The 26,646-nt window shown below is 39.8% G+C and overlaps 5 protein-coding genes across 12 annotated transcripts; 3 read left to right on the forward strand and 2 right to left on the reverse strand.

The window, feature by feature from the left end:
• The first annotated feature begins 503 nt into the window (after nt 1-503).
• neu4 (sialidase 4) lies at nt 504-3,546 on the forward strand. The gene is made up of 4 exons (XM_055166922.1): nt 504-641; nt 951-1,206; nt 2,041-2,296; nt 2,425-3,546. The coding sequence occupies exons 2-4, from the start codon at nt 1,006-1,008 to the stop codon at nt 3,390-3,392; spliced, it is 1,425 nt and encodes a 474-aa protein (XP_055022897.1). The 5' UTR covers nt 504-641; nt 951-1,005; the 3' UTR covers nt 3,393-3,546.
• Nucleotides 3,547-3,656: 110 nt separating this feature from the next.
• lxn (latexin) lies at nt 3,657-7,566 on the forward strand. 4 transcript variants are annotated; one of them, XM_055166923.1, is made up of 7 exons: nt 3,657-3,773; nt 5,576-5,746; nt 5,823-5,885; nt 6,272-6,446; nt 6,534-6,669; nt 6,810-6,873; nt 6,955-7,566. In XM_055166923.1, the coding sequence occupies exons 1-7, from the start codon at nt 3,657-3,659 to the stop codon at nt 7,069-7,071; spliced, it is 843 nt and encodes a 280-aa protein (XP_055022898.1). In that variant the 3' UTR covers nt 7,072-7,566. The 4 variants fall into 4 exon arrangements, with proteins under 4 accessions (XP_055022898.1, XP_055022899.1, XP_055022900.1 ...); XM_055166924.1 differs by having other exon boundaries at nt 6,534-6,649; nt 6,811-6,873; XM_055166925.1 differs by lacking the exon at nt 3,657-3,773 and adding an exon at nt 5,267-5,364.
• On the reverse strand, nt 3,915-10,518 carry gfm1 (G elongation factor, mitochondrial 1). 2 transcript variants are annotated; one of them, XM_055166920.1, is made up of 18 exons: nt 10,221-10,513; nt 9,953-10,105; nt 9,749-9,881; nt 9,353-9,557; nt 9,160-9,276; nt 8,931-9,081; nt 8,606-8,760; nt 8,430-8,514; nt 8,207-8,344; nt 7,738-7,839; nt 7,563-7,619; nt 7,346-7,483; nt 7,191-7,273; nt 4,992-5,154; nt 4,770-4,914; nt 4,527-4,687; nt 4,399-4,452; nt 3,915-4,324 (listed from the first exon to the last, which is right to left on the reverse strand). In XM_055166920.1, the coding sequence occupies exons 1-18, from the start codon at nt 10,293-10,295 to the stop codon at nt 4,193-4,195; spliced, it is 2,247 nt and encodes a 748-aa protein (XP_055022895.1). In that variant the 5' UTR covers nt 10,296-10,513; the 3' UTR covers nt 3,915-4,192. The 2 variants fall into 2 exon arrangements, with proteins under 2 accessions (XP_055022895.1, XP_055022894.1); XM_055166919.1 differs by having other exon boundaries at nt 7,191-7,483; nt 10,221-10,518.
• Nucleotides 10,519-11,270: 752 nt separating this feature from the next.
• On the forward strand, nt 11,271-20,798 carry itpkcb (inositol-trisphosphate 3-kinase Cb). Its single transcript, XM_020928526.2, has 8 exons — nt 11,271-11,410; nt 12,228-13,512; nt 17,497-17,596; nt 17,667-17,880; nt 17,970-18,174; nt 19,313-19,414; nt 19,544-19,615; nt 19,705-20,798. The coding sequence occupies exons 2-8, from the start codon at nt 12,400-12,402 to the stop codon at nt 19,948-19,950; spliced, it is 2,052 nt and encodes a 683-aa protein (XP_020784185.1). The 5' UTR covers nt 11,271-11,410; nt 12,228-12,399; the 3' UTR covers nt 19,951-20,798.
• Nucleotides 20,799-21,025: 227 nt separating this feature from the next.
• Nucleotides 21,026-23,410, reverse strand: actmap (actin maturation protease). Of its 4 annotated transcripts, none has more exons than XM_020928530.2 (8): nt 22,843-23,410; nt 22,683-22,738; nt 22,396-22,593; nt 22,231-22,299; nt 21,935-22,059; nt 21,730-21,859; nt 21,576-21,646; nt 21,026-21,503 (listed from the first exon to the last, which is right to left on the reverse strand). In XM_020928530.2, exons 3-8 carry the CDS (start codon nt 22,584-22,586, stop codon nt 21,172-21,174), a joined length of 918 nt encoding a protein of 305 aa, XP_020784189.1. In that variant the 5' UTR covers nt 22,587-22,593; nt 22,683-22,738; nt 22,843-23,410; the 3' UTR covers nt 21,026-21,171. The 4 variants fall into 4 exon arrangements, with proteins under 4 accessions (XP_020784189.1, XP_020784187.1, XP_020784188.1 ...); XM_020928528.2 differs by having other exon boundaries at nt 22,396-22,610; nt 22,843-23,408; XM_020928529.2 differs by having other exon boundaries at nt 22,683-23,410.
• Between the last annotated feature and the right edge of the window lie 3,236 nt (nt 23,411-26,646).

A 26,646-nucleotide genomic window follows, 5' to 3' on the forward strand; every position in this document is an offset into this window, starting at 1 on the left:
TATCTTCTAAAATTATCAACAACATTACCATCAAAACAAATGTCATAAGTCAAACGCAAAACAATTACGTCAACACATCAAAAGTATAATCATAGGATGTTTAAGCGTTTGATGAAGCCTAATGCTGACACGCCTGCTGCTCAGAAGCCACTGCTTTAGCCTATGAGAGTGTGTGTATGAGTAAGCTGACTGTTCCATCACAGTACGTTTAAAGGGAATGGTCAGATCAGAATTTACAGATGAGTGACATGCTCTAGTGTCTACTCTGATCTTAAATGGAAGAAGCCTCTTAAAGGAGGGGGAGCAGCATTGTGGAATTAGAATCAGTGTTGAACCAGTGTAGACAATTACACAAAACAAAGGTCATATTCTCAGTGGGTCAGCTCATTAAATCATGTCCTCAGCCACCCTCCCTCTACAAAGGCTGCTCTTGCTGACTCATCCAAAGCTGTAGATCTGATGAGTGTGGCCCTTTCTGGGTCAATGAACAGCGCTCCTGCTCCACTGAATAGGGTACAGAGGAGAGGCCTCAGTCCCAAAACACACACAAATTACTCAGAAAGCACACACACGTTTAAACAAGAAAATAACGCACATCAGTGCTGACATGTTCTGTATGTTCTGACAGCTTCAGATCTAATGTAAGTACTTTTAGTCTTCTTGTACATCTCATAATAAGAGAATTAAATAGAAGCCGCTGTATGTATGTGAGACTGAAGTTGCAAAAACTGGTTAGTGTTAACTAGTCAGGAAATGTCCTAACAGTTCGTGGTTATGTAAGAGTCTTCAATGTTACACAGTTGAAAATGCAATAGTTGGCAGAGCTTTGAGGAATACATCACTGCATATTTATTTTTATTATACATTTTACTGATAATATTCAAACTTCACTTTTATAAATTTGAAGTTTTAAATGATATTCATGTTTTTGTACATTTTGTGCTGCACAGTGTAAGATCTACTCAGGCCGGGCTCGTGAAGAACAATTGCAGTTCTTCTAATAACATGAAGTCTCCATACTATCCAGCAAGATCTGTCCTTTTCCACAAGGAGCCCAATGGAGTTACATACAGGATCCCTGCATTGCTCTACCTGCCACAGTCCAAAACCCTCTTGGCTTTCTGTGAAGAGAGACTCAGCCCCTCAGACTCCCAGGCTCATCTGCTTGTCATGAGGAAAGGCATTTTTCACAGGAATTATGTGGAGGTTTGGCTTTACTTTTTCTTTTTTTAGTATACTGTTTAATATTTTCAGAGAAGGAGGAAATACTCAGACAATCCCAGAAATATATAATAATTAATGACACTGTTATTGCTCCCATGGCTCCACTGCTTAGTTTTGACAAATAACAAGTTCATTCACTCCTTATTAAGACATGGTGGTAAGGACTTTCTGTAACCACGGCTACTGACCTCTCCAACCACCACCATACTAATTATCGAGTTAGTTTATATGCAAACTAAAGGACATTTTTAACTCATGTAATTGTAAAAAAAATATTTGATTCTATGTGCAGCATATGACAGATTTTTATGATTCATTAATTTTGACTTAATCTAGTAGAATTATAACTATTGTAAATGCAGATTATAGTTTCAAAACAATCAAGAAGCAGTTTGAAAAGAAAAGTTAAAATTATAGGAAGTAGAGAGTTCTAAAACATATTGATAACACCACACCAGGGAGAATTATATCCAAAAGTTAAGTACAATTTACATGTAAGAAACACATTTTTTTCATACTTTAAACATGATTTCAAGAAAATAGGTATTTTCTTGTATTTGTATTTATCAGATACTATGTGCATTAGAGGAGTTTTGCAAGAGAACAGTAGTTCCCTAATGTTATGGCACAATTTCCAACCAAGAAATTAAATTAAAATAAATACAGTAGTCTTCAATAAAATATTTTCAGAAAATATCACATAAAATAATGTTTGAAGATGTATACAGGGAGACCTTTTTTAAATGCTTGTGTACTGTAAAAACAATAGGTCCAGTTAACACTGGTGATTACATTCATGTTCTTTGTGTTTTTCAGTGGGAGGACATGCATGTTTTGGGCACAGCTTTCTTACCTGGTCATAGGTCTATGAATCCTTGCCCAGTGCAGGATGAGTTCACTGGGACAGTCTTTCTGTTCTTCATCGCTGTGTTGGGCCACACGTCAGAGGCCCATCAGCTGATAACGGGTAAAAATGTAACACGCCTCTGCTACATCTCCAGCACAGACAACGGCAACACTTGGAGCCCAGTCACTGACCTTACACAAACAGTGATAGGAGAAACCATTAAAGGTTAGAAAAATAATTTTAAAATGATTGAAAAAAGTGATTTTTGGTTTGTTCAACCATACTCTAACTGTAAATAATAATAAAATAATATATTGTTACCTTGTTAATAATTTGCATTCATTTTGTTACAGAGTGGGCCACCTTTGCACTTGGCCCAGGTCATGGCATTCAGCTGAAGTCCGGACGCCTACTGATTCCTGCCTATGCTTACTTTATTGAATGCAAAGAGTGCTTTGGACAGCTCTGCCAGACTACACCCCATGCATTTTGTTTCCATAGTGACACCCATGGGCGAACGTGGCACTTTGGGGAGGCTGTGCCAGGACCAGAGAGCGTGGAGTGTCAGGTAGTGTCTGTGGATGAAGAAGAAGGCACAAACATATTGTACTGCAACGCTCGCAGTCCTCTTGGTTACAGGGTGCAGTCTGTCAGTATGGACGATGGGGCTGTGTTTCAAGAGGGGCAACTGGTCCCACGTCTAGTAGAGCCTCGAAATGGCTGTCAAGGGAGCGTAGTGGGGTTTCCAGCCCCTTTACACCTGAATAATTGTTTCAGCAATGATTTTAGTCACCACACTCACCACCACTTGAAATACTGGGGGCATGACTGTACAGATCAAACCAATCTCTTAGCAAACAGCCAGTCGTCAGAAGCCACAGATTCACTTTTAAGTATTGGTCCTTCAAATTTTCTGAACCCCACCTGGGTAGTGTACTGCCACCCCACATGGAACACAACTCGGAAAGACTTGGGTGTTTTCTTGAGCCTGTTTCCTCGTGACCCGGACAGTTGGAGCGGCCCCTGGGTCATTTATGATGGTCCCAGTGCCTACTCAGACCTGGCCTACATGGAGCTTTCACCATCTCCTGAAGCTCCACCTGCAGTGGCCTTTGCCTGTCTGTTTGAGTGTGGCACAAGCACAGCTTATGATCAGATCTGTTTCAGCATCTTTACTCTGTATGAGCTCATAGATAATATACCGCACAGCATTCAGCAAGGTCCAACCAGCAAAAAACACAAACATAAAATAGGAGGACAGTTGGAAGATATGCCCAAGAGGAGAAAAGGCAAAATGAGAGAAATGTGCACTATTTTTTAATGAATGTTCGACTCCGAATTGTTGGAACATGTTGCCGCATACATTTTTAGTTTCTTCTTTTGTTCACCAAAGTGAGCTAGGGAAGTATTTGCAGTTTGTATAAATAAGATAAATAAGTCCCAGAAGGACAGCAGGATGTACTCAGTCTCCTTGTTTTTCCGATCCCCCCTTCTATTGCACAACTCTACACTGGAGGAAGGACTGTTTCCCTCTCTTCATTCTGCATTTAGTCTGTTACTTTTAAATACAGTTTTCTAATAAAACATGAGTGTACAAACCATAATGTCATTGGCACTCTTAACATGGACAATGGGAAATGCCAGTCCTATGCAAAAGCCTGAAGACGTAATGGACAACAATTTTTCTCCGGCCACAGTAAAGGTCAGACAAGATTTTAAGAACTTCTTTTCATTTAACTTTTCTTCTTCACAGCAAAAATGCAGCAAAAATGTTTAAAATGTACTTTTGTGCAACAGGATTATGGTAGAACATTTAGTTATAATTTCAACATAAAAAAAAACATTTAGGGTAAAATTACATGTATTTGTTACAGTCATAAAAATATGTTGTACATAGTACAAAAGCCATTATGCCCAGGTTTTCCATGACTAATATTAAGGTGTATATATTGTCATTAGAATGTGTGAGTGGAGCTGTAATATAACCAATACATTGTAGTTTATGTTTTTATGGGGGCAGTGAGCTGAGGTTCTTTTATCTAAAGCTAAAAACAACTTACAGAAATTATGAAAACACAATAAATTAGAATTTACAGTCCAAAATGTTTGACCAAGGTTTCTTCAGTTCTTCCATTTGTTCTTTTTCACAGGGAGCTGACCTGTAGCCTCTAAGTATTTGTGGATAAGTTCTTCTTGTGTTCCTGGTAAACAGGGCTGGTACCGACTGTATTCCATGGTGTATTCTCCTTTACCCTAAAAAGAATAAAATGTAAAAATGTATTACACAATAAAATAAATCTTTGTTGTAGTTGTACGTAGATCCATACCTCAGTACAAGAGCGAAGTTCAGTTGAATAACCAAACATATCATTAAGAGGAACCTGAGAAAAACATTTAACAACCATTAACTTGTCAATCAGCGAATATGTAAATAAACAAATTAAACTGAACATACATCAGCATACAAAGTGAAGTATCCTTCTGTGCCGTCCTGTCCTGTAATGACCCCATGGCGCCGGTTAATTCCAGAGATGACAGCACCCTGAAACTCTTGCGGAGCTACTATTTCTACTGCCATGATGGGCTCCAGAATGATTGAATTAGCCTTCTCCATTGCTGTAGGACAATAACAACACAATTTTGCCCATCTACAACTAGGCAAAGTTAGAAACAAAAATACAACAGTAGTCCCCTGTACCTTGTTTTAAAGCCCCTTCTCCGGCACGAATAAAGGATATCTCATTGGAATCAACCATGTGGTGGGCTCCATCCTCCAAGATAAACCGTACTCCAGAGATTTTATGTCCACTCAGAGGTCCTTTTTCACATGAGTCTCTGAAACCCTGTGTTAGAATGAGGGTTAGTGTAAAGGCTGTTCCACATAATAATAACAACAACAATAACAACTTCAGTGATCTACCTTCTCCACAGCAGGAATAAACTGCTTTGGCACATTTGTTCCAACTGTCTGATCCTCAAACTCCAGCTTGGTGAAATGTTCAGATTCCAAAGGTTCAAGAACCCCAATAACTTTACCATACTGCCCCGAGCCGCCAGTCTGCTTTTTATGGGTGAAGTCAAACCTACAGACAATGACAAAGGACACATTCAAATTGATTCCCAGGTCAGAAATGTAAAGTAAACCACTAATAACCACATTCAGTTATAAAGTACATGTCTCTTTAAAAATGGGCAGGGCCTCAAGTCTAGGAAGTGGGAAGCGAGTGGTTTCCCCATGCGTAAGTAGCAGCTGACAGAAGAAGGCTGGGGAGGTTTCCATTAAACAAGACCAGGTTAAGATACTTTAAAGTAACACCAGTTTTGTGTTTTTATAATGTTTGGTTATATTTATTAATTGTAATAATTTATTAACGTTTGGGTCTAGTTTCTAATCAATACCAACCTACAGCACTTTCTATATGTAGTACCTTCCTTATGGTCAAAGTCCAATCCACCTGAAGGCTTTGTAATGGTCCACGTTTAATACACCTTTTTATTCAACAGAGTATTGTGGAGACAGAGGCAGTGGAGGAGGTGATGGAGACTGGAGAGCTGAACCCTAATCACTACCCAGCACAGAGGGCCGCCAGGGCAGTCCAACACTACATCAACACCCGCTATGGCTCCCCATTTAAAGTGTTTATGGTCAAGAAGGTCCACAGTGGAAATGCAGAGGTAAGGGGCTCTATATATACCTAACTAAATGTATGCATACAAAATGATCTGACTTACATTTGACTTCATATTTTAGGATATGAACAATGTTGGAAGAAAGTATCAGTTGGAGATCTCAGTTCAAGAAATAATCAGTAATGTAAGTATTTTTGTGCAGTTTAATTTCAGCACACTTAAACTAAAATAATTAATTTTATTTTTTTCTTTTCAAGAGCCGAACTAACATTAATTCAGCAGCATTTATAAATATTACAATAAACTAAATAAATAGAAAGTTGAGAACTTAAGAATAAAATGTTTAGACCTGGTATGTCACGTTTTAAAGCATCACCTAAAGAGACATAGCGTTGTGTTGTATCTTTGTCATGGTGGTGCAACACTGACTCATTTATTACCATGGTCACATGGTTTAGACAACACCTTTGACAAACTTCATACTATTGGTACATTACATGACTGACCTAACCCCCTTTCAGTATGTAGTAGTTGTTCATTTTATCCTGTGCATGTGCTTTCTTTTTTCAGAGCACCCACAAATGCTCTGCTGAGGTGTTATTTCCAAGGGGAGAAAGACAAGGAGTATCTGAAGTCAGTGTGTCATGTGAGGAGCTTGGAACACTTAATACAATAAAAGATGATGAAGCATTATATGAAAAACTGAAGACAAGGGAGAGCATGCTGATGGCACAGAGCTTGCCTGGTATGCATGTATGCTTTGTATAATGTCTGGACAACCAAATTAAGTGCTACTGTACTGTCATATTGAACTGTCTGCTTTCCTCACTAGATAGTTACGGTCACATAGAGCCAGACATGAAGCCTCTTTGGCACCTGGGAATTGTGGCGTCCAGTTTCATCATGCTGATGGAATCCACTGAAAATACACTCTATAACATGGCTCAGGTTGGCAATGTCACACAACTTGGTATGTCAGTTTCATTACATTAAACTGTACTTTTGTGTTCATTTGTATGTAATAATACATAATTATCATTACAAAATATTTATTCATTTGTGGTTGTTGGTTAACTCTTACTATGCATATTTTATGTTGTCTCGTGTAGGCCACCGACACAGATGAGCTGAAATTTGACTACTTGATACTACTTCATGATATGGTGTCACAGGTAATCAACTAAGTTTTTTTTCCCTATATTTATTCCTGTAATTTTTTTTTCTTCGATTGTCATGTGCCGAATCTTTTGTAGGAAATAATTCGTTGGAAATTGCAGATCAGCTGGTCGCCTCTGGAGGGAGTTAAAGTACAACAGATGGAAAAAATGCCCCACTGTCATGAATGTAAAAAGCCACCAAATACAGAATGAACTTGTGGCAAAATTATTCTGTGTTTGATGATTAATATGGATGTCTTGGCTGTGTTGGACATCATATCACATATATTAGCAAATGACAGTTAACACTGAGCGAGAAGAAATGTACTTACGTCACAGGGCTGGTGATTGTCTCTCTGAATGCAACTTTAGGCTTCCCCATCGCACACGGACAATTGTATTCCCGTTCCATTCTCTGAAACAGAAAATCTGTCATCAGATTGCTGGAGGCAAATTGGTTTAAATGCAACAAAAGTGTTAAGATTACCTGTGAGTAGATTTCTAAATGCAGCTCCCCCATGCCTGAAATAATAGTCTCTTTGCTCTCTGTATCGAAATGCACTCTAAATGTAGGATCTTCTCTGGTGAAACGGTTAATGCCTTTGGAGAATTTATCCAGGTCATTCTATTACAGAGTGTAGAAGATGTAACTATGAAACCTTTTTGCTGTTGGTTTAAAAAATGGTTCAAATAAAGGACTATACCTTGTTGACTGGTTTCATTGCCATAGAGATAACAGGCTCTGGGACATGAATTGATTCCTGTTGGGAAATAAATGTGCATTAATAAATTGCATGGAAAAGACAAAAGCTAAAAAATACCAACATCTATAAAATAATTCTAAAATATATTTCTTTTAAGACTAAAGGAAGCTTTTACCATTGAAAGATTGGCACTGGTCTTGGATGTGAAAGTGTCTCCGCTTGCACAGTCAATCCCAAAAAGAGCACAAATATCACCTGCATAGACTTCATCAACATCCTACAAAAAGAAATTAATGAATACAAAGGATTTCGCCAAATGATCCCTGTATTTATTTAATAATCCTAAATCTCTCTCAGAATCTCTCAGAAGAAGGAAATAGTTATAGTTACCTCTTAAAAGAATACAAAGCTACTTGGTGTTCATGGTAAAATTTAAAGTCATCTATGCTCAAGCAAATATTCATAGACATTTTTGACATACAGCCCACCACTTATCATGACGTTACATGTGGTTGGAAAGATGAGACATGTGGAAAGTGATGTGAACACTTTTATGTATGCTTGACAAATCACAAAAGAGGAACCCAAATATGCTTTGTTATGAAAAATGTATTTTGACTAGATTCACAGTTTTTAGTTCTCACCTCCATCTGGTCAGCATGTAGTCGCACTAATCGCTGCACTCTGACCCTTTTGCTGGTGCGTGTGTTGTAGATGTATTCTCCCTTCTTCAAACAGCCTTGATACACACGCACATAAGTTAGCTGGCCAAACCGTCCGGCCTAAATGAAAAACAAACAAAAATGCAACTATTAATAAAAAAAAAAAATATAGAAATAATTCAAAGAGTAACTGTGACTATGTTACCTCAAGTTTAAAAGCCAGACCCACAAAGGCATTGGCAGGGTCTCTTGCAGGGTCCATTAAAACTTTAGATTTTTCACTTGAATCTCTGAAACAAAACAAAAAATGTGTGTACAAAACAATATTTCTAAAGATTGTCAACAACAATGTCATAGCAACACTGAACTCGTAATACTTACTCATCATTGAGTATTGCATAGTTTTTTACTTCAGTTGGATTGGGCAGATAATCTAACACGGCATCTAATAGAGGTTGTACACCTTTGTTCTTTAGTGCTGTTCCCACAAGCACTGGGGAGAAAAGGCGCTGTACAGTGGCCCTGCGTATGGCTGCCTACAGGATAGTAAGGATAGTGTTTTGATTTAAGCCAAACTGAGCAGCAATGTATACATGCATGCAATACAAACTTGATCTGAATCATTCTGGCAGACATCTTCAAAAATAGACTGTTAATGACATGCAAAACTAGAATTATGAAGACACATACTAACACTAACACAAACCTTTAAGTCATTGTGAGTTGGTGTCTGTTCTTCAAGAAACATTTCTCCCAAGATTTCATCAGCATTGGCCACACATTCCACTAGTTCCTGCCGTCGCTCCTCAGCCTCAACACGAAAATCAGCAGGAATTTCATCATAACGGATAATTTGGCTGTGGAAAGCATTAAAAATGACAAAAATTTCTGAAAATCAGAAGAATCTTTTGGATTATTCCAAGATCAGTGCTCACCCAAAAGGTCCATCAAAATACATGCTTCGCTCCTCAATTAGGTCAATGATACCCTTCATGTTTCCCTCAAGACCAATGGGGATGTTTATAAAAGCAGCGTTGTGATTCAACTTAGTCCTGGGATGAAAAAAAAAAGACTTCACGATGCAGAAAATTGCTTTTTATACATTACAACTTTGTTTCTTCCATGTACCTTAGCTGTTGTAGGGCTCGATATGGATTGGCACCCATTCGGTCAAGCTTGTTAATAAATGTGAGGAATGGGACATTATAGCGTTTCATCTGTCTGTTGACTGTCATGGTCTGACACTGCACTCCTCCGACAGCACACAAAACCAACACAGCTCCATCCAGCACCCGCAGAGCTCGCTCTACCTCAATGGTAAAGTCAACATGACCTTGAAACAAAATATTTCAACATTTAAATCTGGCAAGATCAATGTATATGTAGAAAATCACAATTCCATCTATATTAACTGTACAAGTTCAGAAAATATGATTTTGTTATGACTTTCTTTTTTTATTAGTCAGGTTACTACAAGCCTTACTTCTAGAGTCTGTACTTGTAACAGCTTTAGTATTTAGGTACCTGGTGTGTCAATTATGTTGATGTTGTGACCATTCCACATTGTGTATGTAGCAGCTGATTGTATTGTGATGCCTCTCTGTCTCTCCAGTTCCATTGAGTCCATAGTGGCACCAACACCATCTTTACCTTTGACCTAAAGAAAATAAACAGTTTCCTTCACAGACTGCTCCATGCACTCACAATATAGGATAAAAAGAGTCTCACCTCATGAATCTCTGCTATTCTGCCAGTGTAATAAAGGACACGCTCTGTAAGTGTGGTCTTTCCAGAATCAATGTGCGCGGAAATCCCAATATTTCTTATTTTCTCATTGCAAAATACACCAGATGAACAAGACCGATAGTTGATGATGAGAACCTGTGAAGTATCATTTAGTAGAGAATATGAGACAGAGGTCGGTGACATTATAGTGACTAGCATGGCCAGAGGCTCAGGATCTAATCTTACGAAAGATTCACTAATATCACGTTACCTTTTTCAGAGTGGCGCTCTGTTTAGCTGAAAGATGACGACTCGCCAACGCAAGGCTAGCTTTGAGGACTCTCATCTTCCAGTTACTTTTCCACACCGTGTCCTTACGTTTGTTCGTATTTACACAGCACCCCGTCTAGATGTCAGCTCACGGGTTTAGTGAATGTCACGCCAGATCCCCAAGACCGGTGGTGGATTACTTCCGGGTTTTGGACGGAAAGCAATTTCGGCCAAATGGCTTTAGCTATTCGCTGTAAGGCGAAAGTATCTACCTATGCCTCAAACTCCAGTTTCAAAGTGCAATATATTTAAAGGTGCATTATCTAACTTTTGCGATGGAGAGTCCGCCATCTTCTCTCCATGGAGATCTTATCAGTTTACAGATCAAATCTGCTTAGAGAAGAGCCCCTCACCGTGACAAAAACGGTCTAAGCACCTGTAACTGAATAAATACAAGAGAGCCTAGATATTTAATGCCAAACCCAGGAAATTCCAGGAAAAGCAAAACAAATGAATCAGTGAGAATAGCAGGCAGCGTTCCTCTGTTTACCAGAAAGGTTAATGCACCATTAATAAAGCACTTTACAATTATTAGACCTATTTAAATAAATAAATAAATAAATAAAACTGACCATTATTGGAGAGCATATTTTATTCAATGTAGTCTATACATGTAGGCATCTATGGCATATTACTATGGTTTGATTGGATATTTTGCCATAACATTTGAGGAGCAACCTGGGAATAGGGTTCGTCCCCATAGACAGTCTATGTGTTCACCTCAGCAATTCAGCAATTTAACTTTTGCAGAATTTAAATGTTTAACAAATCTTTATTTCAATCAGTGTTTTCAAATATCATTGTAAAAAATACACAAGGGATATCAATACAAACTAAAATAAAACAAGACTAAGCATAGATTGTACATTTGTCTTCTTTCTTAAATGTGTTATCCAAGGATTAGTGGATTATTATATTAAGATTATTATTGTATAGTATTGCTGTTATTGGCTCAAACATCTAAACTAGACCAGCCCATATGTTGACAGCGTTTCCTCTTTTTTGGGGCCACTGCTAAAAGACCACAAGAGTGCACAAAACTGAACAGACACGCAATACACCCAACCCATTTCTCTACGAAGCTGCTGCAAAAAATCTACTCACTTGTCACATTCAACTCTTCATTTTACCGTAAGTACACTGCTTCTGGTATACTATGTTTCATTAGTTCATTAAGCATGTATTTATTTGTTTTCCAAAGAGTGATGTGTGTTTGTGGATTTGGTTTAAAACCATACAGTCTATGTATTTAGAACATATAGGCTTGGATTTACTCATACAGGCCCTCAAGTTTACAATACCTGGGCTACTGTATGTTAAATGCACACAAAAGCCTATGTAGTATTATATGTTTTTAAACAGCTAAAGATTTATTTTGGGTGTAGGAGTTCACCCTTATGGTTCAATAGACTGTAGAGCCACACAGTTTTAGAAAATGTATTGATATAAGGGACTGAAACATGGGCCTACTTTGTTTAGGCATTTCTTTGTCATGGACCGATGATACAGTTGTAGGATTATTTATGTCATGGATTTCACAAGCATGTTCTAAAACTCAATATGAGTTGTTCTTTCCACTGTGATTCTTCCTGTCTCGTTTCCTTTCTTTGAGCTCTGACTGTGCTGTCAGTCGATGACTTAATTTAGCATATTTACAGTTTTACTTAAAAGGCCCAGGGAATATGGAAAGGAATAGTGTTAGTGTTACTTTGTTTTTGTAAATGATAATAACATAATAAGATATTTAGTCTATTCAACCTCTTTTGACTTTTTCCCACCTGTTTTCCTTATTGTAAGATTGCCTTTATGTAAAAACCCACAAACAATCTGGGCTGTGCTCTGTTTGCTGTTAATCATTACACCATGAACAATAGTAAAGCTTACTTTGTGGAACATTATGTTTTATTGGACTGTTGCTCACTGACTGATGTGTTTGTTTAATTTCCAGTATATGAAGACAGGAAACGCTCAAATTGAGGATTTCTTTAACTTCTTAAATGGACACACGCTGTGACTAATGGATTATGATACATTACAGTAAGTCACATTGCTTTCAACAAATCTCGAAATCAACCACAAAAGGGCGTGTCTGAGGCGCTATTACTACTACGGAATGCAGGATGGGTCAAACTCCTTCAGAGCTCTCTCAATGCACGTCCAGCACGGGCAGAGCGACATGGAAAACAAGCGAGACGGCACAGCGCCTCGGAATCTGTACGTTTAGAGGCAAGGGGAAGCGACAAAATAAAGACTTGCAACGATATCCGATGAAAAACAAAGCTCTGTCATGTTTGAGAAGGAGAAAGAGGGACTCGAGTTGGACCGAAACGGATTTGGACCATTTAAAAGGTGCTGAGGAAACAAACCCGCGCAGCAGCGAACACCGAGTTGGAAAGTTATCGAGGGACGAGTTCGTGGCTGACGCTGAGACACGCGCATCGGCCCCCGGTTCCGATAACACAAACCAAGGCCTGTATGACCCATCAGACAGGCCTTGTGTTCAGCGCGTAGTGAACCGGGAGGCAGCCGCTGGCTCCTCCGATGCGTCACGTTTGGAAAAGCGCAGCGGAGAAGTTGGTGGTGCTGACTGCCCAGAGAACAATGCCGCGCTTCCCTCGATCAGAGCCATGGAGAATTATTCGCCGGGTGAAGACCAGCGGGACCGGGCTGGGTGTGAGGGTAAGGAACTAATAGCGGGTACGAGTGAGAGCCCCTCCACACAACTCTCCTCTGACAGGGGCTCGCATGTTCAGACTGAGCGAACTCTGGCTAGTGAAACGCTTTTAAAGGACCTCTCTTGGGACACGATAACAAAATCAGACTGTAGTGTTACGGTTTCATGCCTTCCTCCAATGGCACGTGATAAAACAGAAAATAAAACTGACCACCAAAGTTCACCAGGAGGACAATGCTTTCTAGGAACAATACCAAAACTCATAATCACTAGAGACTCGACCCCCAGCTGTTCACAGGATGGGGCTAACCTGCACCTGAGCAGCAGGGCTTGTCCGGAGTCTCAGCCTGATGATGAGTCTCCCTGCTCGGACAGTGGGTGTGGAGGCTCCCCTGCCCTGATGCGCTCCCCCAGAAAGCTGTCCAACTCCTCCTCCTTTGGCTTATCCTCTGCCTCTTCATTTGAGGAGTCTGAGGACGACTTCACAGGGAGCGATATTGAGTCCAGCCTCTCCCCTGGACGCGTCCCTTCTCTGTGTAGCCCTGAAGATGGATCAACTGTGAGTATGGCTATTACATTATAGTTATACCAATAATATAAGAAGGCAAATACTTAGGTCTATTAAACATCTCAACTTCGCACATAAACACAACAGTGTCTTTCAGGCAACCTTGAGTAAGACCTGTTGCATGTTACAACAAAACAGAACAGGTCAAAGACAGTATTGTAGCAGGAAATCACCTGCATGTTGTAACCAATCATTAGTTAAAACTGTTCATGCACCAAACGTACTTAGTCCTCTGGCTCCACTTTACTTTGCTGCTTATCAACCCTAATTACAGTGTTAGTGAAAAGCCTGTTTCCCTGCCCTGAGTCATGTCATTATAGCTGCCAGCTCAGCGTGATTCACAGATTTTCAGTTTGACCGTGTGTTTGAACCCTGCCCAGGTCTGTCTCATCCAGAAAAGAATGTTTAAAGTTTCCAAATAGGAAGCTTTGGTCACTCATGTGAGGCTCTGAAATGCAAGGAATGAACCATGTCTTTAAACAGAATGTCCTCACTGCAGACAGTCCTCCTTTTGTTTGTGTGAATCCTGAATGTCAGAATGTCCCACATGTACATCAGTAGTGTCAAACTATTCTTTTGGAGGTGACCTAATGATGTTTGCTGTTAGGACTTTGCTCAGACAGCAAACAAACAGCCGTTGTGGTCGTTTACACATTTGTAACACGGTGTTTTGCTGTAACTTCTGTTACGAACTGGTCTGGTTTGTAAATCGTATCCTATGTAATGTTGTAATTTGTAGAGTGTCATTTTAAAAGGGTGTGTGGTATGTTGTTGTACTTAGTATTGAAAACAGAGCCACAGTGTCTTCTGGCCAAACCAGTTACTTCTGAATGAGAGTGACGTGAGTAGATACTTGCTCACACATGCATACTGAGACACACATGAGGCCGCCATACCTTCTTTTTCAGAGTTCACTCTGTGTCATGGAAAACTGGTTGCTTGGCAACATCTCTACTATAAGTGGTAGTATTTTTTAATCTGTATTTGACATGCCTCTGCTCTGTAATATGTTAATGTGTTAACACAACAAATGCAGTCAAATATTCTTTAAAATAAAAAAATAACTTGCTCTTTCAATATAAACAAATACACACACATACAGTAAGCTTGTATATGTTCTAAAATAGATTTAAATGTTGGCCTACATTTTGTGCTTCAATGTAAAGTCCCCAGATAATAGCACAAACAGTCATTCTCTAAGACCACAGTTGTATTTTTGTTTTAATGCATATATCACTCACACAGCAATTTTCAATTGTGTGTTGTTTCTTCAGCCAGGGCAACATAAAGCCATGCTTAAGGGACTTCTTTCTTGTGTTTTAACACTGCAGAGTTTGGATAATTTTACAAGCCATGTCTTCTTTGTCAGTAAGCAGTGCTGAAGATGATCATTTCTCAAGTGTGTGGAACAGGATGTGGTTTGTATTATAAACCAAGTTAAATGTACTGTAGCTTTGACAGTACTAGAAAATACTGTGTATTTACATGAATTTGCTGGGCTGTCAATACCTGTTGTCTGACAGGTTCTGCTTTGTTGGCATACACACACTGCCCTGTAGATTACAAAGTACTGGGGAATTTGTTAAGTCGACAAAAGAAAAACTGTGTGTGTGTGTGTGTGTGTGTGTGCGTGCATGTGTGTGTGTCCCTGCCCCCATACAGCATGTCTGCCATGAATATGGCATCAGATGGCTCTGCATGGGGCTCAGGATAGGCCCTGTGGGGTTTAGGGGATGTGAGAGACAAGAGGACAAAGGTGATGGGAAGACAAGGACAGCCCAGAATAAATGCTTCTGTGGCTTCAGGAAGTGAGACACAGTATTGTGCCTCTGTATAAGAAAGAGTGTAATTCCAAATTGTGGGAAGTAAAAAGTATACGCAGGAGATCCTAAGTTTAAATTGCGAGAAGTATTTATTTGTGACGATACTGTGGATTCATCTGAGTCAGGGTAAATTTCTAACTTTCCTCTACTATAGTAGCAAAGATGTGTTTTTGTTGCTCTTTTGTCAACATGGCTGCTCCTTTCAAACCATATCTATTGTCACATGACCTAATCAGTTGTGTGTGTTTATCTCCCAGGACTTATTCCGTCAGTATCGTTATGTGATGTGAATAAAGACATGGAGTATTTAACTATAATTAACCATGTATTAATACTGAAATGCATATAGAATGCAAACGAGCATGAATCGGAGTTACTGTGACTTTAAAGTGGACCCCACCTGTATTTTTTGTTTCATTCAAAGAAACTAATGAAGCAAATACTATTTAGATGCTAAATGTAACCATAGCACCCAGTCAAAAGTATTCTTACACTACACTGTAATAAATGTATTTCCTAGTAGTTACCCAGCAACTTGGGGATGTTCAACTGCTCTTTTGTTTACTTTTTATATTGTTTTTGCTAATGCATCTCTACGGCACATCTGCCATAAATGATGCTTTATACCATTTTAAGTAAAACCCCACTGTATGTTTATGTTAGATTCACTATTCAGTATACTCTGACTTTGATGGCCAGTTCACCACAACAATTGATTGTGTAATTCATAGCTCAGGTAATAATGCCCCATGACTGATTTAGTATGCATTTTCTTTTTCCTAAAGAAGAATCCTGTTTCCACAAGATGTTAGAATAAGCCTGAAGAATTGGATTTGTCAGTCTCCAGTTTACATTCACGCCTCATTCATTCATTAATTAGACAGTTTTGTTGTGACATTTTATTATTGCATCTCAGCTGTGGAAAGAATGCAACTGAAGTGCACAGGGAGAGGCCACATGTAAACATGACTTAAGAGGGCTGGGCAGGTGTTTGCTCTTGTTATAAAATTGATTGAGTTTTACAATTATGGCCCTGTATTTTATTACCATTATTTATTGACTGTGCCTTAGACTTTGATAAGCTGTATTGATCCACAAGGGAAATTATTGGTATTATTTGCTATGTGTCAGCAAGCTCCCTTTATTATTGTGTTAGTCTGTTGTGGTTGTGGAAAATAATTATTTGCATTTAGTAGCTACATAATATTATGGTTGAGCAGTGGCCAAGGATGGTTAATGGTTGCGTTCCAATTGAAAGTAATTGTAGCATATTTGACATTAGTGTATTAACAATTATACAGGATGTGCACATACTTGTAGCTAGGGCTGTGAGATAAATGACATTAATTGGATGCAAATAGCAATAGCAAGACTGCAATTTTTTTTTTAAACTTTTTTTTTTTTTTTTAAGTTGGTTTTAAAGGTTGTTTTTTAATGTGCCATGGGCATGAAAGAGTGAATGTATGTGTCTGAAAACATGTCAAAGATAATTTCCTGTTTTTTAAACAGACTTTTTGAATTTTTAAAAATAAATTTTGTGCCTAATAATATAATTTACAAAATCATAGACCTCGGCAAATATCTCCTGACATTCAGCTACCGCAAGTCAAATCACAATTAGATTTTCAAAATTGCAGCCCTACTTGGATCCTAACAGCCACAGCCATTGTCATGTTCTTCTCAAATCGCTTGCGTCAAAGGCCCTCTTGCACACTGTCCTTGTTCTGGTGTTTCCCAATGCAGATAACCAGTATGCACACATAAGCACATACACATACGCACACACACACACACATGCACATACACGTACACACATACGCACATATGCAACGCCACACACACGTACACACACAGTACAGAGACAGTATGGGTCTGTTTTACGACTCCCACATGGGTAGCTTTAGTAAATGTTTTATGAATGGGCTTTGTCACGTACTGTGTACCTGGCCTTGGCAAAGGGGAGGACCTGACCAATGTCTACTGAAGTGTGTGTGAAAATGTGGTCCCTTAAGGGAGTGTTTCTCTGTAATGAAAAATTACTCCAATGGTTGGAATTAAACTCTTTATTAAAAATTTTAAAAATACAATAAAGATCACTGTTTACCAGCTGCTTTTGAAAGGACTGACATGTTTCATATTTGCATATTTCCAGAATAAGTCCTGGCAGAAGTTGAAGACCATGGTTCACTGGTCCCCCTTTGTTGTGTCCTTCAAGAAGCGTTACCCATGGGTGCAGCTCGCAGGCCATGCAGGTATGCATTTAAGCCTACTACACCTACATGTTTCATGTACATTGTTATAGTTTGACTCTGTCTGCTTCAGGTAACTTCCAGGCAGGAGACTATGGTCGGGTCTTGAAACGATATTGTGAATGTGAGCAGCAGTGTTTACAAAAGCTCAAGGAAGATGTCCTCCAGCCGTATGTTCCTGGGTATTATGGTGTGGTGAAGAAAGATGATCAGGAATATAACGTGATGGATGACCTCCTGGCTGATTTTGAATCCCCTTCAATCATGGACTGTAAAATGGGCAGCAGGTAAATAAATTTTTACAGTTATTAAAAATATAAAAGATTACAATGTCTAAAAGTTCAGATTATAGAATATATATATAAATATTTGTCAGAACATATCTGGAGGAGGAGCTGTCAAAAGCACGAGAGCGTCCACGTTTGAGGAAGGACATGTTTGAGAAGATGGTTGCTGTGGATCCAGAGGCTCCCACTGAGCAGGAGCGAGCACAGCAGGGGGTCCTCAAACCTCGATACATGCAGTGGAGAGAGACCCTGAGTTCCACGGCCACTCTAGGCTTCCGCATAGAGGGCATCAAGGTGTGAACCTTTCTCTTGCTGAACTCCCATGTAGGTTTAGTCTTGTGAGTGCAGTTTTGGGTCAGATACATAGAGTAATAGTTTAGATTTTTTTTGTCACACCCTCTTTTTGGTCGACTAATCCATCAACAGGACATGTCATGTCAAGTTGCGAATCTCTTTAATCGACTACATACCAATTTCACTGTGACTGAGGACATGATCCATTTCTGACAGGTGTTTGATTGACAAGTATAATATCAAATTTAATGTTAATATTAGATAAGATTAAAGGTCCTATGTTAGTTAAAATTGACTCTTGTGAGCTTTAAGCCATTATAATATTGTTACCTCCTGTTTAAGTAATACTGGCTTTTTAATCTGTTTACATTTTCAAAGCTCAAAAGGCTCTGTTTCCTCTTGTGATGTCATGTAGGGGTAGTTTTCAAATTAACAGCTACCTTCTACCTTAAATTCATTAGAGATTGGCAAGTCCAGGGCTGAAATGATCCAAATTATTCTAGTGAAGGTATATAGAGTCTAAAACACAGTGGAGCACTGTAAGGTGTAGGGTTTGTGTGTTAAACATGTGTGAATGAAACCAAACATAACCCCAGGTATCTTTGTGATGAGGAAGCATTATAACATAGATCAGAAAACGGCATAATATGGGCCCCTTAATTGTGAAGGAACACCAAGATTTTCCTTCACAATTATTCATTCACAATGACGCTGGCAGAAGTGTGCAGTCATCCACAAAATACCATTACCCAATAACAATGATATCTATTTCTATAACAAAAACTTTGTTAAATGGCCAGCTTTCATACAAATCATGTTATTGGGACAAAAACTCGTTACATTTAGGTTCACTTATTTGGAGGACATGTTGGATTGAAAATACTTTTTTGTTTCTATTCTTCCCTGATGGACTCTACTTTTATTTGTGTTCAATTGTTCTTTTTTATCTAAAGAGATTTGGTTTGCATACAATCAGATTGGAAAATATGACATACGCATATTTGGCTCTCATTTCCAGTCTGACAAGTTTGAGCAGTCAAATTAGTGACTTGGCTGAAGTGTGTTGTTGATATAAAGGATATGATTGCATAATTTGACATAAGTGCATCAAATAATGATAATGATTTATGATTCACAGAAAGCTGATGGAACTTGCAACACTAATTTCAAGAAGACGAAGCAGAAGGAGCAAGTGATGAAGGCTTTGGGGGACTTTGTTGAAGGAAACAATCACATTTTGGTGTGTTTTTATCTTTATTGTGACTGTGTGTATAATATAGCTAATACTTGACATCCACTTGTTACCTAGGCTATATTTGAAACTATTAGGAAGCAGCCACAGTAACTATTTGTTTATTATTTTATGTAGAAGCTTTACCTGCACCAATTAGAGGAGCTGAGATCAGTACTAGAAAAATCGTGCTTCTTCAGGACTCATGAGGTAAACCCATTTTCACCTTTCAGACTAAAAATATTGCATTCTTTGAAAAAAATCATTGACAATTTGCCAATTTTATTTCTCTATTCAAGGTTGTAGGGAGCTCTTTACTGTTTGTACATGACGCGTCAGTGAAGGCTCGAGTGTGGATGATTGACTTTGGGAAGACTGTTCCTCTTACAGATCAACAGACCCTGGACCACCGCACACCGTGGGTCGAAGGCAACAGGGAAGATGGCTACCTTTGGGGACTGGATAATCTTATTGATATCTTTCGCACTATGCTTTCACCAAACCGAGAGGAGGAAAGTACCACTGATCTTTCTATGGAGGACTGATGCAGGCAATATTTCCTCAAAATCAGCGGACAATCCAAAACAATTAAATATCTTTATTAACTTAAATTATAAGAAGCACAATGGGCACACTTTATATTGCTTTATAATACTGGAATATGCCAAAGGACTTTTTTATTCTACTGGAGGCCAGGCAGCCTTGAGACATAAACTTGAATATGCAGAGGAATGTTGCCTAACCTTTGATCTGGGAATGAGAAAGAATTCTTCAATCACCTCATCATTACCGCAGTTGTTTTGATAATGAACAAACTTGTGAGGAACAGTGTTTTTCCAGTGACATTTATGAACTTATTTTTGTCATAAACCACTTTAACACTAAAACATTGGCAAGACCATGTGTTACATAATATGTAAATACAGATTTATTTAAGTAATTATTTGGCTTGTTGAACTTGTTTGTACAATTTCTGTGCCTATCATTTTTAAGATTCATTCCATTGCTGTGAACTGTTGTTGCTTTTTTTAAAATCAAAGTTCACTCAAGTTTAAAGAAAACACAGTATCCCAACGTGTCTCTACAGCTGTCAATTGAATGTGTTTTTATGCTAGTTAATTAGATTTTTTTTGTTAACGCAGCTGTATACAGATTTACAAGATTCTGTCTTAGCTTGAAAGCTGTTGCACAATGGATCTTGACAAAGCCATTGAACAAACAAGTAGTGCCTCTGTGTGTATTGATTGTGAGCAGTCTTGGGTTTACACACAAACTAAAGCACAGTAATGAACATGGTCAGCTTTTGATCAATGTTTTTCATTTAGCTGGGATTGAAGTGGTGAAAAGTTTGTATTCAAAGTGAATGAGCTGATTAAAGCCTGCATTCAACTTGTGAAGTTTCATCCTTTTGTATTAACTGGAAATTAAAACTGGAAAACTGACATAATTTAATCAATTATTTGAATGGTTCAAATTTTCTGTAAACATTTACATATTTTTTATTTATCACTCAATTTCCTTTTGTTTGATTCGGTTGCAGAACGTAGGTTTACAGAGTTTAAATTACTTTGCTTGATGAGCCAAAACACTGAACACTGAATTAACAAACTGAAACAAAAATATTTTACTATAATGTAATTTTGACTGTTCTCAAATAAATTCACAGGTTATAAATAACAGGGTTGCAGGTAACATGTGGCAGAATACAGTACATTCAGTACATTAATTTTTAGATTCAGACACACTTCTGCAATATTCTTCAGTCATTATTCTTTCAGTGACCTTGTATGAAGCAACACTGCTTGGCCCGATAATCCTGCCTCTACCCCTCCCTCAGGTAACACATAGTAGAGCCCATTATTACTTCTTTGGGGGTCCATCTCTCTAAGTTGCTCATTGCTCTCAGCTATGCAGTCTAAACTCCAGATCTGGTAACGGAAGCTCTTGCCATGCTTGGCCAATAAGTAAACCTCTCTGGGCGGGGAACTGCTCAGGGGACATGGAGAGGCATCAGTAGGCAGGTATAGCCAAGGCAAAGATGGGTCAGGCTCAACATGCTGTTGATTTAGGCTCCCACGGTCCAATCCAAGAAGAACACCTAAATAATAAAAAGGCATATACTTTGCACTCATAATACCAGTAATAAAAATGACAACATAATCCCACTAACCTGATACAACAGCCCAATGTGCCTTGTGGCCACTTCGCATACATGGTGCGTGGTTAAAATCCTCATCATAGCTGAGTTTTCAGTTAAAGGTTGTTTTATTTCTGTATGACTTATTCTATTCTACCAAACAACATGCAGTTGCAAAGTAGGATACGGTATGAGAACAGGCTGTCGATCCCACAGGTGTTTTATAATGGATAATGCGTTGTCATCTCGTAAACCACCTGACAGCAATTGAGCCTTGCAGCAACAAATCTCTTCTGCCAACAGTGCCATATTTTGAGCTAATATATGAGAACAGATAAACATGTTACTGGGAATACTGTAAAATAACTGCATAATGCATTGCATGAAGTTACCTGAAAAAAGTTCTCCTTGAGCAGTGTATCCTTTGCTCAGAGCTGTCTGTGTAACAGTCTCTATGTCAAGATTGAGCTGAGGCTGGCGGAGGTGTGCAGCCATCCACAGTGCCACCAAGCCACACCTTCAAGATAAAATAAAAATATACTCAAATACATTCACCATATAGGTACAACTGCATCAGAAAAGGACTGAAAAACAATTGTCAATTTGATCATTCAAATGCTTTGTTTATGCACACTTTATGTTGTAGGCTTACTACTAGGCTATAACAAGATCAAGATGACAAACTCACTGAGGACCATCTTGTATGAGGGAAGGCACGTAAGTGTTCATTAAAACCCACATAAGATCAGTCCTAAATCTTGAAACAAAAAGAAAAAATAACAAACAACAACAACAACAACAACAACCATCTTTTGTACTGTAAAATACACGTTAATGGGTAATTTTCATTTACCTGTCCTGCTGCTGCCCGAGCAGTTTGCGTGCCTCGGTGTAGTCACCCTCTACTGGAGTCATGCTGCTGGCGATAATTTGATAGAGCTTTCTCTTATATATGCGGCCTGTATGTGGCTGCGTACTACCAGCAAGCAAAAGAGGTCGTGGCGGTGGACATGGTGGTGGTGGACAAAGTCCATGCTGGGGCATATTAATGCTGCAAGGAGAGTAAAACTGGTGCAAACATTTTAAAAAGTAGTTAGTTTAAAGAACTTTTAAGAAGAATTGAACAATAGAGTACCCTACCTTAGTAATAGCCTTGGTCAAGACTTTTGGACTAATGCACGAGGAAAGAACAATGCCTGAATATATTAACGTAAAATTACAGTTTAGAATATTTCTCGCGTAAGAAAAAGAAGCTAATGTGGATCACTCAGATATGATCCTCCGACCTCCGCTCCATTACCCTGTTAAAAGATCCTTGGCAGTAACATAGAACGGCTCTTCAGTTTAGCTCATTTAGCTAGCTTACAGGCAAGAGTCATGGATCTATTAAAATAACAAGGCAAGTGCGCAATGCTGCCCTCTACCGTCGTTAAAAGATATACAATTCTCAGATAAAGGCTGGAGGGGCGGAGAAAGTTTAACAAAGCTAAATCCACTAGACTATTATCAGACGAAAAAATAGATTTGAGCGAGAAGGTTCCAGATCCGCTAGCTCCTTGTAGAGCTGCCTCCTCTCCCTGCTGTGGTTGCTGCATGACAAGTGTGTCTAATGGAGTAAGAAAGCTTTCAAAAATATTCGTGCGCATAAAATAGAAATCCGTGCGTATTTGGGAAATCCATGCATATTTGGCTGTAGTTGCGCATAAAATAAGTATTTGTAAACTCTCAAATGTGTCCAGTTGTACATAAAATAGATTGTGTGTATTTTATCCATCAGAATACGAACTGAAAAGTTACGACGTCAAGAATTACAATCACGAAATGAAAATTTACGATTACGCTTTCATCAGTACGAATACGAATTCACAGACGGGACTTTACTGTCAAAAATACGTCATCACTTCAGAGGCATTATTTATCGAGCACAAGAAACTTGGATCAAGATCAAGACTGCGCATGCTTAAGTTTGTAGCAGGGGGTAAAAACGGAGTAATGGCACAACAAGGAGCTACAACAGCTGACCAACAAGTGGTTTAAATCAAATTTATTGTAAAAATGTCTTGTCTTGCCACATTGAATTCGGGAACCGAACGCTACTGTGTAATATTGTGTAGAAACACCTCCTCTGAAAGGGAAATTGCACCTCTATTCCCGTCTGTGAATTCGTATTCGTACTGATGAAAGCGTAATCGTAAATTTTCATTTCCTGATTGTAATTCTTGACGTAGTAAAGTGTGAAGTATAGTTCTGCGTCGACTCAACGCGCACTCCCACCGTCGCCTTGTCGCCGTCGTTTTTGATTTTTTGGATCTGCGTCGAGGTCTGTGTACCGTGAAGTAATTCACTGCCAAAACGCCAGGGGGCGACGATATCTGTCCATATATACGGTCTGTATGTATGACCCGCAGACTCTGAAAGGTTTAACATGAACCATCTCTAACGCGATAAAAGCACAGAACAGACACACCATTAGTACAATATCCCTCTGTCACAGAAAGAACACGCATATTCCACTGAGTCGTGTCCTTTTTAAGTCCGACAGAAGCTGACCGCGTACCAGGAGCGAGCTGTTTTATGAGCGCTTAGTTTATGTAAGTTAGCCATGCGGTTTTAAGTTTAGTTTCTGTAAAACGTAAACACATGCGCAAAGCTGCATTAAACACATTATTTCTCGATATATACTTTATATATATAAATTTCGGAGGTGCAGATGATGACAACGCATTATCCATTATGTTACTTTCTTCCCCTGCCCAGTAATCTCCTAACCGTAGTACAGAGGCTGAACAGGCATTTGACTCGTTAGCAACACGAAATTTATTTTACAAATTTAAACAGGAGCGGCAAAAATACAGTGGCCGTGCTGTCTGGCGGCCGCAACAGAAGAGGGCGCCTCGCGCCAAGATACAGAACAAAACAGTCCAGAGCTACCCACAACACCTTGCTCTTAAAGGGACCAGCCAGGCTGGTAACACTACCCCCACTCTGGATGATAGTAAAAGAAAATCTTAATATCACTCCAGCACAACATTGGCATGCAGTAACACAAATTAGACATACACTTTTTTTTTCAATTAATGTTGAGTGCATAGAAATCTCCCAAAGTAAAAAAAAACCCAAAACAATGCAACATGTAGTCTACATAAACAGTCACTGTCTCCTACTCACAAGAACCCTTTTAACACAACAGGCTAGCCAACAGGGCAAATGTGCAACAATGGCAGCATTAACAGGCAGAATACATAAGCAGAACTTTTTTTTTTTTTTTTCTTCTCTCTGAGAAGGGCAGCGATCCGCCTACACCCTAACTCAGGCAACAATGGCCATGTCTAGTGACTTATCCAGTCACCAAACTTGTTGGGTGCTCTCCGAGTCCTGCGCAGTCTCTGTTGCGGTGTAGAGATGGCAGGATGACACCCCCTTCCACCCGAGGTAGGTAGCTGAGTGCTGTCATCCCATGATGGCCGTGCAGAGCTAGCTGGAGGAGGAGAAGAGTCAGTGAGTTGTAGAACAGGTGATGGAGCCTCGGTGTCCCCTCCGGAAACCACGGCCAGGTCCTCAGCATCAGAAGAATCGTCCCACAGCTGGAGAGGGCCAAATTCAAGATCAGAATCTTCATCAAGAGACGGCGGTACCACCTCACGAGGCACCGATGAGTCAGACCTCTGGAAAACCCAGCTATTATCAAGCAGGGTTCTGGAGTGGAAGGGCTTAAGTTTGTCGTGGTGTACCACTTTCACTTTTGACCGTGGCCCCTTCTGGATTTGGTACACCAAGTCATCCAGATGACCCACAATAAAATACGGGCCCTCATAAGCGGGAAGGAACTTTCGTACCTTGTTCCTTACTGGCTTTGTACCTTTAATCAAATGCCACACCGCAGTACCAACAGGGTACTGAGTCTGGCAAATGTTTTTGTCATATTGTCTCTTTGCTCGCTCAGAGGCTTTCCCCAGAGCTTCTCGTGCAAGCCGGTGAGAAAGCTCCAGCTGCTCTCTGAGCTTTAGAACATATTCCGGTAGCGAACTGGCACCAGTGTCATTCGGGGGAAACCCGGCCACTAAGTCCACTGGTTCAGTGATTTCTCTGCCAAACAACACCATGTTAGGGGTCAGTCCGGTAGAGTTGTGCCTGGTGGAGCGATAGGCCATAACCGCAAAGGGGAGCATCAAATCCCAGTCCCAATGGCACCTTTCTGCGGTAGCGGCTAGTGTTTTCTGCAGAGTAGCATTAAAGCGTTCCACCTGCCCATCTGACTGCGGGTGGAACGGAGTGGTACGAGTTTTTTCAATGCCCAATAGTTCATACATGCTTTGGAATACAGCAGACTCAAAATTTGTGCCCTGATCACTGTGTAAAGTGTGGGGGGCCCCATATCTGCACACCCACTCCGACACAATCTTCTCTGCAACTGTGACTGCTTGCTCATTAGGAACGGGATAGGCTTCCACCCACTTGCTAAAAATAGTCCTGCACCACCACTATGTAGCGGTTATGTCTATCTGTCTCGTTCAAAGGTCCCATGAGGTCAACTGCTATTCTCTCCATGGGAGCTCCAACCCGCACTGTGCCCATGGCTGCCTGTGGTGTCTTCTTTGGCCGTGCTCTAGCAGCACAGCTGGAGCAGGTGCGGCACCATAGGGTTACATCGTCCTTCATGTTGTACCAGTAATACCTGGTCTTTACGCGTGCCAGTGTCCTTTCCCCCCCAAAATGGCCCCCAACTGGACCATCGTGCATCTGCTCCATCACTGCTGTGCGTAACTTGTAGGGCAGGAGGACCTGTGGGAAGAACGTCGTACCTTCAACACAGAAAAACTTCCTCATTAACACTCCATCTTTTAAATAAAGTCTTTTCCACTGTGACCAGCAGGCCTTAGTGGCTGGGCTGCAGGCGGATATGGTGGATCAGGATGGACGGTTCCCCCCACTGTCTACCCACTGCCAAACTGGTGCAATGTCTGGGTCAGTCTTTTGAGCAGTGCTCAGTTGCTCTAATGTCCAGCCCTGAAACAGACTAGGTTGTAGAGAGCCGCCCACTCTGTGAATACGGGGACGTGTGTCAACTCTGTTATGAGTGTCTCCTACCCCCACTATAGGAAAC

This window comes from Boleophthalmus pectinirostris, unplaced genomic scaffold, assembly GCF_026225935.1.
Source record: "Boleophthalmus pectinirostris isolate CB_2022bp ecotype Guang Dong unplaced genomic scaffold, ASM2622593v1 HiC_scaffold_9, whole genome shotgun sequence".
NCBI lineage: Eukaryota > Metazoa > Chordata > Actinopteri > Gobiiformes > Gobiidae > Boleophthalmus > Boleophthalmus pectinirostris.

Coding starts and splice junctions, on each gene's coding strand:
- lxn (XM_055166923.1), top strand. CDS start 3,657: ATGAGTGTACAAACCATAATGTCATTGGCACTCTTAACATGGACAATG. Junction 5,747..5,822: donor TCCACAGTGGAAATGCAGAG/GTAAGGGGCTCT, acceptor TTCATATTTTAG/GATATGAACAATGTTGGAAG. Junction 6,874..6,954: donor TTCATGATATGGTGTCACAG/GTAATCAACTAA, acceptor AATCTTTTGTAG/GAAATAATTCGTTGGAAATT.
- gfm1 (XM_055166919.1), bottom strand. CDS start 10,295: ATGAGAGTCCTCAAAGCTAGCCTTGCGTTGGCGAGTCGTCATCTTTCA. Junction 10,106..10,220: donor AGAGCGCCACTCTGAAAAAG/GTAACGTGATAT, acceptor GATACTTCACAG/GTTCTCATCATCAACTATCG. Junction 7,484..7,562: donor CAATGAAACCAGTCAACAAG/GTATAGTCCTTT, acceptor ACTCTGTAATAG/AATGACCTGGATAAATTCTC.
- itpkcb (XM_020928526.2), top strand. CDS start 12,400: ATGGGTCAAACTCCTTCAGAGCTCTCTCAATGCACGTCCAGCACGGGC. Junction 13,513..17,496: donor GCCCTGAAGATGGATCAACT/GTGAGTATGGCT, acceptor GCATATTTCCAG/AATAAGTCCTGGCAGAAGTT. Junction 18,175..19,312: donor TCCGCATAGAGGGCATCAAG/GTGTGAACCTTT, acceptor TATGATTCACAG/AAAGCTGATGGAACTTGCAA.
- actmap (XM_020928530.2), bottom strand. CDS start 22,586: ATGCCCCAGCATGGACTTTGTCCACCACCACCATGTCCACCGCCACGA. Junction 22,300..22,395: donor CTCGGGCAGCAGCAGGACAG/GTAAATGAAAAT, acceptor TTTTGTTTCAAG/ATTTAGGACTGATCTTATGT. Junction 21,647..21,729: donor CGACAGCCTGTTCTCATACC/GTATCCTACTTT, acceptor CTGAAAACTCAG/CTATGATGAGGATTTTAACC.
- neu4 (XM_055166922.1), top strand. CDS start 1,006: ATGAAGTCTCCATACTATCCAGCAAGATCTGTCCTTTTCCACAAGGAG. Junction 1,207..2,040: donor TTCACAGGAATTATGTGGAG/GTTTGGCTTTAC, acceptor TGTGTTTTTCAG/TGGGAGGACATGCATGTTTT. Junction 2,297..2,424: donor GATAGGAGAAACCATTAAAG/GTTAGAAAAATA, acceptor ATTTTGTTACAG/AGTGGGCCACCTTTGCACTT.